This window comes from Carlito syrichta, unplaced genomic scaffold (genome assembly GCF_000164805.1).
Source record: "Carlito syrichta isolate Samal-C Ts95f unplaced genomic scaffold, Tarsius_syrichta-2.0.1 Scaffold92627, whole genome shotgun sequence".
NCBI classification, from domain to species: domain Eukaryota; kingdom Metazoa; phylum Chordata; class Mammalia; order Primates; family Tarsiidae; genus Carlito; species Carlito syrichta.
Genome location: NW_007036723.1, coordinates 55,735 through 67,900, shown reverse-complemented (window position 1 = coordinate 67,900; position 12,166 = coordinate 55,735). Strand labels below are relative to the sequence as shown.

At 45.3% G+C, this 12,166-nt stretch overlaps 1 protein-coding gene across 2 annotated transcripts in view; it reads right to left on the bottom strand.

Moving 5' to 3' along the window:
• Window positions 1-7,062, bottom strand: part of USP7 (ubiquitin specific peptidase 7) — a 40,707-nt gene extending 33,645 nt beyond the window's left edge. The window contains exons 1-3 of one of the 2 annotated variants that reach the window (XM_008060663.2): window positions 7,016-7,062; window positions 2,728-2,832; window positions 1,827-2,001 (exon numbers count right to left, since the gene is read on the bottom strand). Coding sequence is in view for 1 of the 2 variants with exons in the window: in XM_008060656.2 (XP_008058847.2) it covers window positions 2,728-2,832; window positions 7,016-7,046 (136 nt within the window). In the remaining variant the exon portion in view is untranslated. The remainder of the gene's footprint in view (window positions 1-1,826; window positions 2,002-2,727; window positions 2,833-7,015) is intronic. The other variant, XM_008060656.2, reaches the window with a different exon arrangement.
• Between the last annotated feature and the right edge of the window lie 5,104 nt (window positions 7,063-12,166).

The window sequence follows — 12,166 nt, the reverse complement described above, 5'->3', positions numbered from 1 at the left end:
CAATTCACTCACCTCGGCCTCCCAAAGGTGTGGGATTACAGGTTGAGCCACTGAGCCCGGTCCCTTTAACTTCTTATACAAGAAATGTCCCTTACTAAAAAGTAAAAAGGCCTCTCAACACATTGGTCAAGTCCTTGATGATTTGGCTACAAAAGAATTCTAATCCATCGTTTCTCAGAATGTGTGCCCTATTTGGAAATGTTCAAACAACAGCCTTTCTTGGCCAGGCTTGGTGGCTCATGCCTGCAATCCCAGCACTTTGGGAGGCTGAGGCAGAAGGATCGCTCGAGACCAGCCTGGATAAAACAGCAAGAATTTGTCTCAATAAGGAAAAAAAAAAAAAATCAAAGTTAAGGTGGTATGTTCCTATAGTCCCAGCAACTCAGGAGGCTAAGGCAGAAGGATCACTTAGCCCAGGAGGTCGAGGCTGTGGTTAATGATCGTGCCACTGCACTCCAAACTGAGCATCAGAGTGAGACCCTGACTCAAAAATAAAAAACAGCTGGGCTCGGTGGCTCAGCCTGTAATCCCGCGCCTTTGGGAGGCTGAGGTGAGTGGATTGCCTGAGCCCGTGGGTTCGAGACCCGCCTGGGTAGCGAGACCTCATCTCTACAATAAACCAAAAAAATTAGCCGGGCACGGTAGCACGCGCCTGCAGTTCCAGCTACTTGGAAGGCTGAGGCGGAGGGATCGCCGGAGCCCAGCAGGTCTAGGCTGCGGTGGCCGGGAGCGGCCACTGCACTCCAGTCTGGGTGACAGAATGAGGCTCCAACTCAAATAAATAAATAAATGAATGAATAACAAAAACCCAGAAAAAAGGGGCTCTAAATCTAGAGTCTTGGGAAATCATTAATGCAAACCTCTTTTGTAGAATGTGACCATAACAGCAACTCCGAGACATACTCAGTAACAAACGTGTTTAACTTAGTACACTTCCAACTTCCTAGAACTTCCACACTGTCACAACATACTTGAGCCCTGCAGAAGAGCGTTTCACAACACACATTACAACAGAGAAAATGCTGCCTGCAACTAAGCACTCTGCTCCTAGAACCAGAACCATCTCCTTCTCTGCCTTTTGCCATCAAACAGATATCACCCTTTGGGTCTTTCAAAAGGCAACTAAAATTCCAAACCAGGCATAAGTGATACTGAAGATCTCTTTTTTGTAAAATATACTTTTCCACTTGGGAATTCACAATAGGGGCATTCCCACATTTAGACCCCATGGTTTAAGCACCATTATCTACTATTAATAATTTAATAAAATCTGCCTCAAAGGGGAGGATTTTTACCTACACTGTGCCTTTGTTATCAGTGATAATTCCCAGGAGACCTCTGGCGATGACTAGCAACATTTCTGGTTGTCAAAACTGCGGTGTGGAGTGGAGGGCAGGGAACACAGGCATCCTATAATGCACAGGACACCCCTCATGACAGAGAATTCTCCAGTTCAAATGCCAACAGGAGATGAGAAACTCTGCCCTCTAGCTCTATCTGTGTCTCCTCCCAGTCCTCCCCCGGGAAAAAGGTGGGCAATGACTAGAACAAACTGCTTTGAGGCACCTAGACTGGGAGTGCTCTAACTGGGTCGGGCCAGTAACTGCTCTGCCAACAGACCCCAATGCACACTGGGCACCTCAAACCTGGCCAGGCCTTCCCAAATGAACTCTCTGAATCACTTCTGGCATCTCAGGTGTCTGTAGTAAAACCACCAAAACAACCCAACAACCAAGGAGACCGCACCCACACCATTGCCCTCGGCCTACAGTGGAAAGCGCACTCCACAGGTAACAAAGCAGCGGGTGTAGACCACGCCTCTTTACCTTCCTCAGATATTGCCTCAGCCAGCTGCCAGGGGTAAACCGCACTGTGAGAGAACTCTCAACTACGGCTGCAGTTTCTCATGGAGGCTGAACTTTTGGCAGGAGGTCTGAACAGCAGTCCTTCTGGTGGTGCAGCCCGTGACTGACGGTTTCTTTCAACTGCCCCGTTACTCCCCTGGGAAGGACACAACCCTCATGAGGATTGGTGGACATGTTTTTTTGACAGAACATGGTTTCATATCATACTGCAAGATTCCAGGGGCTGCATAAAGCAATTACTGGCTGCTCCCTTCTTACAACTTTGTCCTTGCAAATGTCTGAGTCACATAATCCAGGAAGTTACAAGAAGATAGTCTCCAAAGAAAAAAGTGATTTCCTAGACAAAAAATGCCCATGCATGCACAAGTGCACATGCCTTCTGACATAGAAGCTATAGGCCCAAAGTCAGTGTGGGAGGCCCAAACAGCTGGAGTCTGACTTTCCGCCTAGTGGGAGTGAGGGGATATCAGCTGCATTGACTGATAGACACACTGCAGTGAAAGTGCAATGGAAAGCCAAGTTCCAATGTCTGGAAGTATCTTGCTGCAAACAAAAAGGAAGGAGAGAAAGAAGCCTGTTGTTCTGGACACTAGCAGTGGCTGGAGAAATGCAGGCTGAGCATACACCCGCCCATTACAAGTGTCTCTAAACCTTCTCACCTAGGCTAGGGAGAATTCACTTACCTTAAAACTTTGGAGGCAATCTTGAAACTCAGAACCAAAACAGGATCCTATATCTTCCTCAGACACCACCTCCTGAGAACTAGCTACTCTTAAACTCAGAAGTACTCAAGGAAAATATGGGTCTGAATCTGTGTTTCTGACCGGTCTCCACCCACTGCAAGCACACCACATGGACTTACCATCCTCCATGTCCTCCTCCGTGTTGTTGTGCCCATCACTCAGGGCCACGTTCCCGTTGATAACAGGGTTTTGAGTAATTCTTGGTGGGTCATCTGTGTCGCCAGCTTTAAAAAAAAAGCAAAGAAATTCCAAGAGTTTTACCTTCATGGCTTGAATCAAATTAACAAAAATATGCCTGCGGCTTTGATGATGTCTAGTAACTAATAAACTCCAAAAGTATCATAAAAATTCACTTACTAATGTTTACTAAATATGAACTTTTAGTTGCTTTCAAAGTGCTAAATGGAATGTGAGCACAGTCTATATCACACTATAATTTGCCCTCACTTGTGATATTATTTTGCATAAAATGGCAAATGTCTTAGCTTAGACTTAGGAACCTTCATATAGTCAATATGGAAAGTCATTATTTTGTGACAGGTTTCCTAGTAATTAAAACTCAACCTATAGCCAGGTACAGTGGCTCATACCTGTAAATCCCAGCACTTTGGGAAGCGGAGGTGAGAGAACTGCGGGGGGGGGGGAGGCGGGCCAGAGTTCAAGACCAGCCTGAGCAACATGGCGAGACCTCATCTCTACAATCAATCAATCAATAAAATGGCTGGGCATAGTGGTGCACATCTGTGGTTCCAACTACTTGGAAGGCTGAGGTGGAAGGATCACCTGAGCCCAGCAGGTCGAGACTGCAGTGCCGTGAGCATGCCACTGCACTCCAGCTTGGGTAACAGAGTGAGACTCCAACTCAAAAACAAAAAACAAAAAAACCCCTCAATCCTATAGACAATTTTGTTGAGAAGGTTACTAAACACTTGCAAATGGTATATATTAAACAAATATTAATTATCATAATACTATAAGAAAGGGACTGGCGGTAGTGGGAAACTGCCAGGGGAGGGAGGGGCACAGCTCATCAACAAGAGTACCTGTGTAATGAACATTTGCATACCTAACCCTGAATTGTACCCCACTTCTTTAAAAGAAAAATAAAGTAAAATAAAAAATACCGTGGCCATGAGTGTGCCACTACACTCCAGCCTTAGCGACAGAGTAAGACTCCAACTAAAAAAAGTACAATAACTATGGCAAGACTTTAGGCTTTAAATAGGTTCATACTTTCCACTTAAACAGACTTGTTCTTCCCCATGTCAGAACAACTCACTGCAACTCATGCTGGCCCTGTACTGCCTACACAACCGGCTTCTCCAGATGCATAGGACACTCCAACAGAAGTTAAGAGACTCATGTCCACACAGGTGGTGTGCCCTTTTAAACAGCTAAGCAGGTGTGTGCTTGGCCTGCACAATCTCAGAGTCTTTTTCTGCCTTTGGAATCAATGGGCACTTTAATTCAGCACCACGGACAGTGCCCCCCATTGAGTTACATCATAAAACCTCTCCAATAATTTCCGAATAAAATCCTACCCCACCCTCCGCAAGAATCTCAAAACACTCAAAGTACTAAAAAGCAGGTATTAGCACTCAAACATTTAAGATTAAGACATTTCAGCCCTAAAAATCTCTTAATATATATGCTTAATCAACGATGTGCTAAAAGTTATTTTTAAAAGCAAAAATACACACTTTTAAGCTTCAACTAGCATGCCCTAACAGAATAACTGGGGAAAGGAATTAAGGAAAGACACTCAAGGTGTATATTCAAGAGACAGGATGGAGAGGAAAACTCTTTACTGGTTCTTACCTAGCTAAAATTCTCTAAATAAAACATGATGCTCAAAAGGCAAAAGGGAAAATCAGGTACTCTGAAATGTCTTTCACCCACATCGAGTTACAAAAACTACATAAAATCATAATGCCCTATTCAATAAATATGGCACATTCCCAATGCAATGATAATGTATCTACATGGTAAGTTCTCTAAGATATATTTAGCTAAAGAAAGAAAGACACCAAGCAATATGTATCACATGCAAACTCTGTTATAAAAGGGGAAAGCTATGTGTTGAAACAGAAATATATAGTTTGTTCCTGCTACAATTGCTTTAAAACACAGTTTGGAATGCACAGATGCAAAAGTGACAGCTCATTCTCTGTACACCAAACAAGGCATTGTTTCTGAAACTGGGATCATATGCAAGTGTAAGTAGTCTAAATTGTGGTAAATTATAAAATTCTACAACTGATCTGTAATTCTCAAGTACAGGTTACAGTTTCATGAGTGAAATTCAACTGTGAGATACAAGTGAATTCAGATTACAGCTCAAATGAGGGCCTTGTTTGGGTGACTTGAGACAGAATTCTTCACCAAAAGTCATGGCAATAATGAAAATCAAGATCAATTCAAGAGATCTGCAGATCACCGTTCATAGGGCGAGGTAGGGAAAACGATTACATTCCACCCCAGTTTTTCAGCAGTGGAATTAACTGTGGTGTGATGACTAAAGTCAGTCTGGCATTTCATAACACTGACCTAATGGTGGCTAAGGCAGGGCTTCCTGCAGCTGGCCTCTAGAAAGCAAAAGCCGATTTCTCCAGCCAAACCAGAATCTACTGAGCAAAATCCCATCTTTTACATCCAAACAAAACGTTCAGGTGAGTCTAGTTCATCTGTCCCTTTCCACCCCTAATGTGCCTGGAGAAAGTGGTCAAGACATGCTCATGCCTGGGACATGGCAAGAAGTCAGTCCATCATCTACGTGAGGTCCAAGGCCTGGCCAACAACAAACCCATGAAGCTCCCAACCAATGGCCAAGGCAACTCCAGTCTAGCTCCTAAGGGGCTGGTATCTAGTTTTTAAAAGTTCTTTATAAATGAGTTAGTTCCGCAGGAGGATTAAAGATCTAATTAAGACACAGTAAATCCCTGGGCCAGAAATAAATGATGAAAGCACCCGATAACGACAAAAAAAATTTGTACTAGGCTTCCATAAATGGCCCAAACAATAAGACCGCTTTCTTTTAATGCCAACAACAGACATGCAAGATTGTAGTGTACATACATGTGTTGCTATATAAAGTGGCCTCAGCCCTAACTTCTATGTCCCGCCTAGCTAAAATTTCATGAGACACAGGGACTCTGCTATCGGAGTTTTGTGAGACACGGTGACTCTGGTTTGGCCAAACTTGAAATGCAGTACTAATTTTGACACATAAATGTATCAAGTGTAAGAGTGTAAGATTTGAGAGCTGTCTGGCAAGCATCAATGGCAATGTGCAGTGCAACAGGCAAGTAAGTCCTTGATATGCTAAATGTCAGTAAGAAAAAATAAAGCCATCATCATTCCTTAACACGCATATCAGACCCAGAAACACAACAGAGATGATTTCTATTACTTGTGACTGGTAAGCCTTTTAGCCACAAATCTTGTGATAAGTATCAGAGGCATAATTTTATATATATGAGAAGGTACAAAACACATACTTTAAACACACACCAGGCTTAGTGCACACTGACTAGTTCAAAGGCCTCCCTGCCCTCCTCTTCCACGGAGGCTGCCTATACACTTCACGCAGCTTCCTTCCCACTGACTTCCATTTGTGATGTCATAACACAGAACTACGGTCCCACCAAAGAGCACTTGCCAATCACTATGGAAATTAGGTAGCACGCATTTAATTAGCATCTGAATCTCCTTCCTGGATGAGATAACAAAGCAGAAAAAGCAGGATTTCAATTTGTTGGCTTTGACGTGTTCTGTCACTTCATAAAGACCTATCAAACCTCCCCTAAGAAGGCTGGGTGGAGGGAGGAGGAAGGAGAGTGGCACCCAATACCACAACAAAACCTACAGCCTTCCTACTGTAGGAGAGTCTGTGTACTGCCACCAGGCGGTGGCTTGGCCACAAACGTCCAGCTGGGCCTCGAATTCACAGACATCTCCATTCAGCATCCCAGATTCTTCCACCAATGAGAACAACCTGGTGACCAAAACCCTAGCTTGGTTACAGCAGCAAAAATCACAGAACACAGGGGCCGACTAGGTCCCTGGGCTGGTCCCAGGAAGCCTTATGTGAATCCCCAACTCCATCAGCCCACCTGGAATTCCAGGTACAAACCCCTCTTCTCATGGGCCACCCTCATCCTCCCATCGACTCCCTCCCCACACTGAACTCACTGAGGAATATTACTCAAAACAGAGGTTATAAACAGAAGTTAGAAAACAGCCCACAGCCCAGATTCAAAAAACAGGGATCTTTCTGCATATAAATTTTAGACTAATCCTGCTTCTTGGCTTGCAATCCAAAATATCTTTCAGGACAGTTCAGACTGCCAGTATCAGTTCTCTCCATCCCTCTCAGCACAAGGAACCCAGTCAGAAGCCCTGAGTTACCCTCGAATCCAAGCCTGTGGTTCCCAGCCATGTCCGCATGGTTCTGCCTGGAGTGTACTGGAGCACATCAGTGACTGCATAGAATCTCCAGGAACTCCACCTCAGCGTTCTTTTTTTTAAAGCATCCCACAAAATTCTTGTTATTAGGACAAGAAAGGTGGGCCATTTTTAAAAACACATTCAACAACAAGGCAGTCCAGAAACAAAGAATGGTACTGAGAAAATTGGTGGAATTCCAGAAGACTCTAGTTTGGGTCATAGTAATGTACCAATGTCGTTCCTTAGCTGTGACAAAAACACCCTGTTGCTATAAATTGTTATAACAAAAGGAGAAATTGGGTGAGGGATATTTGGCAACCCTCTGTATTAACTTTGCAACTTTTCTGTAAATCTAGAATCACTCCAAAAGAAAAAGCTAATTTTAAGAAGGCAAAGTGGAAAGCCTTCTCAAGCCTAAAAAGCAGGGAAAATAATGGATAAGCTTAAAAATGAAAAACTCCAGGGCACCATGGCACACACAGCAGTCCCAGCTACTTGGAGGTCGAGGCTGCACCAAGCCATGATTCTGACACTGCTCTTCAGCCTGGGCAACAGAGCAAAGACCCTGTCTCAAAAATGAAAACATAAAATAAAATAAGACCAACAGGAAACACTTACGTGAACTAGTTTGCTTATAAAATAGATTGGCTAAAAAAAGTTTCAGCATTATGCATCCACATAGAGTTTGGTTTAAACACTCAAGCAATTACAGGTAGACAGAAGGCAGTCTGAGAGCTGAAACACAAAAGGTTTCCCTCACAGACTTCAGGGGGCAAGAGGACAAGAACAGAACTGTTTGGGAGACCAGGTGGATGGGAGTGCCTCCCTCGGTGTTAGGGCAGGAGTAGCCAGAGAAGTATTCCTCGTGCAAGGAGCGAAAATATGCCCCAGGGAGGTCACAGATCAGGACCTCCTTCTCACCCAGCCCCTGCTACAGGCCAGGCCCCGTGCAAGTGTTCCACCACAGGTCCCGGGTGTCCACCACAGGTCCTGGGGAAGGCAAGGTGGGGGCTGCTCACCACGCACCAGGACCATGTTGCCAGGCCAGAGTCACAGCTGGGCTGAGAAGGGACGCCGACACAGGCAGCAATAGGAAGAAAGGAGGAAACAATGTCCTGAGCAAACAGGTACAGTACTCTGAGAAGGCCCAGGTTCTTTAGCTATATATGCTTTTTAAAAATTCATCCTTCCAAAATAACCTATAGTTCTACTCTATCATACTACACTGACCTGATTTATCTTTTCTTGGTTAAGGTCTAGATAATCGTAGGTTTACAAATAGTTTTTTTGCTTTGTTTTGTTTTTGTTTTTTGAGTCAGAGTCTCACTCTGTCACCCAGGCTGGAGTGCAGTGGCACAAGCACGGCCACTGTTAGCCTCAACCTGCTGGGCTCAGATGACCCTTCCACTTCAGCCTTCTAAGCAGCTGAAAACACAGGCGTGTGGCACCACACCTGGCTAATGTTTTGATTTGTTGTACAGATGAGATCTCACCAAGTTGCCCAGGCTGATCTCAAACCCCTGGACTCAGGAAATCCTCTCGCCTCTGCCACCACCTCCCAAAGTGCTGGGATTACAGGCATAAGCCACTGCTCCTGGTGCGAGCATATAGTCATCAACGTGGTCCTAAAGACAGGTACACACAGTGACCAAATGAAAACATGCTCAACAGAGTCAATAACAAAGAAATCCAAACGGAACCTAAGATAGTCTTTTTCACCCAGCAGACTGACCATGGTTAAAAAGACAAACACCCAGGGAAGGAGAGGAGGCAGGGACGGGACACACGCATTGCACATGGAATGTTTCCCTGAATTATTTTTCATTGCTTATCTTTTTTTTTTTAATTTAATTTCTCACTCTGTCACCCAGACTGGAGTGCAGTGGCATGATTTCAGATTACCACAGCCTCAAACTCCTGGTCTTACCTGGTCCTTCTGCCTCAGCCTCCAGAGTAGCTAGGACTACAGACGTGCGCTACCATGCCTGGATAATTTTTTTGTGTGTGAGTGTAGAGACAAGGATGTCTCACTATCTTGCCCAGGCTAGTCTTGAACTCCTGGGCTCAAGCAATTCTACTGCCTTGGCCTCCCAAAGTGCTGGATTACAGGTGTGAGCCACTGTGTCTGGCCCTTTTTAATTTTTTTTTTTGTTCTTTGAGTATGAGTCTCACTGTCACCCAGGCTGGAGGGCAGTGGCACACTCACAACCACCGCAGCCTCGATCTGCTGGGCTCAGGCAATCGTTCTGCCTCAGTCTGCCAAGCAGCTGGAACTACAGGACACTTCAACACGCCCAGTTAATTTTTTGGTTTATTGTAGAGATGGTGTCTCACCAAATTGCCCAGGCTGGTCTCGAACCCAAGGGCTCAGGCAGTGTTCTCACCTGGGCCTCCCAAAGTGCTGGGATTATAGGCATGAGCCACCGTGCCCGGCCTCCTTTTTAATTTTAAATGTCTTTACGTTTAGGTAAGACTTTTGGCTCATGCCAATAATCCCAGCACTTTGGGAGACCAAGGCAGGAGAATTGCCAGAGCCCAGAGGTTCAAGACCAGCTTGAACAACACAGCGAGATCTCGTCTCTGCAAAAAAAATTTAAAAATTAGCTGGACGTGGTATGCACATGTCATCCCAGCTACTCTGGAGGCTGAGGCAGAAGGAAGGATTGCGAGCCCAGGAGGTCGAGGATGCTGTGAACCATGATTTGTGCCACTGTCCTCCGGCCTAGGCTACACAGGAGAAACCAACTCAAAAGCATTTTTTTTTGTGTGTGTCAGAGTATCACTCCCTTGCACAGGGTGGAGTGCAGTGGCACACTGACGGCCACTCCAACATCGACCTGCTGGGTTCAGATGATCCTTTCACTTCAGCCTTCCAAGTAGTTGGAACTATAGGTGCACGCCACCACGCCTGGTTAATTTTCTTTTTTTTTTTTGTAGAGATGAGGTCTGATCAAGTTGTCCAGGCTGGTCTCAAACCCATGGGCTCAGGCCATCCTCTCACCTCACCCTCCCAAAGTACTGGGATTATAGGCGTGAGTCACCACACCTGGCTACACATAGTTTTAAGAACAGAGTTGGCCCTCCATTTCTGTGTGTTCCACATAACCAAACGTGGATCAAAAATACTTGAAAAAAAAAGGATCTGGCTGGGCATGGTAGCTCATGCCTATAATCCCAGCACTTTGGGAGACCAAAGTAGGAAAACCGCTGGAGCCCAGGAATTCAAGAACAGCCTGGGCAACATAGCCAGATCTCGTCTCTCCAAAAAAAAAAAAAGCTGGACAAGCTGGTGTGCCACCTGTAGTCCTAGCTACCCTGTCAGGAGGCTGGGGCAGAAGGACTGCTTGAGCCCACGAGGTCAAAGCTGCAATGAGCCATGACCTGGCCGATGCACTCCAGCCTGAGTGACAGAGTGAGAGTCTGACTCAAAAAAAAGGGGGGGTCTGTACTGAATATGTAAAGATAATACAGTACAACAACCATCTACATAGCATTTACATTGTATTGGGTATTATACTTAACCTAGAGATGATTTAAAGTACACAGGAAGGCCGGGTCAGAGGGCTCATACCTGTAATCCCAGTACTTTGAGAGGCCAAGGCAAAAGGATAATCTGAGCCCACAGGTTCGAGATCAGACTGGGCAACTTGGCGAGACTTGTCTCCACAATAAATCAAAAGATTAGCCAGGCATGGTGGCGCATGCCTGTAGCTCCAGCTATTGGAAGGCTGAGGCAGAAGAATCACCTGAGCCCAGCAGGTCAAGGCTGCAGTGGCCATGAGTGTTGCCACTGCACTCCAGCCAGGGCGAGAGAGACTCCAACTCAAAAAATAAATAAATAAATAAAATAAAGTGCACAAGAAGATATGTACAGGGTATATGCAAATACTGCTCTGTTCCATCAAAGGGACTTGAGCATCCATGGATTTTGGTATCCAAAGGGAACCTGGGCCCATATACCCATTTTCTTTTCTTTTTTTTTTTTTTGAGTTGGGAGTCTCACTCTGTTGCCCAGACTGGAGTGCAGTGGCCACTCCCGGCCAATGCAGCCTCAACCTGTTGGGTTCCGGCGATCCTTCCACCTCAGCCTTCCAAGTAGCTGGAACTACAGGCGCGCGTTACCACACCCAGCTAATTTTTTTGTTTATTGTAGAGATGAGGTCTCGCCAAGTTGCCCGGGAGGGTCTTGAACCCACGGGTTCAGGCAATCCATTCACCTCAGCCTCCCAAAGTGCTGGGATTACAGGCTGAGCCACCGAGCCCGGCTCATATACCCATTTTCTAGTTTCCCCTTACAGTATCATCTTGCAAAGCTCCATCAATGTCACAATCGAGATCCTGATGTTGATATAACCCAACCCTATTAACATTTCTCCATATTTATTCGGACTCTGTGTATTTAGCTCTGTGCCATTTCACAGAGTTATAGGTTTCTATGTCTACTGCACAGTCAGGACACTGAATAGGTCCAAAGCCACACAGATCCCTGGCGTTCCCTCTCAAAACTACACCCACTCCTTGGTGTGCGCTGCCCAATAACCCCTGGTGACCACAAATCTGCTCTCCAATTCTACAATTTTGCCATTTCAAGTATGTTCTATAAATGAACAAGCTTGCTCCTTCTGGTTGCTAAGCTAGATTCGGGACAGGGATGCACCACTGTTTGACCTTTCTGTTGATAACTGGGTTGTTTCAGATTGGAGACATTACAAATAAAGTGGCTAGGAACATTTTTACAGGTCCTGGTCTCATAGTTATTTTTACTTTCAGTTTCGAAGAATGAAATGCTCAGGCAGCAAATGTTAGCAAGGCAAGCGATGCAGAGGTGAGTAAAGGGAATTATGCCCCATCCCAACATGGAGAGAACCACAGACGTGTCTCCTTCTCAATCTTCTCTGTGTTCACACACACACATACATGTAGTGTGCCTGCACTTTTTCTAGAAGGTGAATACAGTATCTACTATGCATGTTACATGGATTCATTACAACCATCAAGTCAGTATATCCGGGCATAAATACACATCAGAGCCGGGCTCGGTGGCTCAGCCTATAATCCCGCGCCTTTGGGAGCCTGAGGTGAGTGGACTGCCTGAGCCCGCGGGTTCGAGAC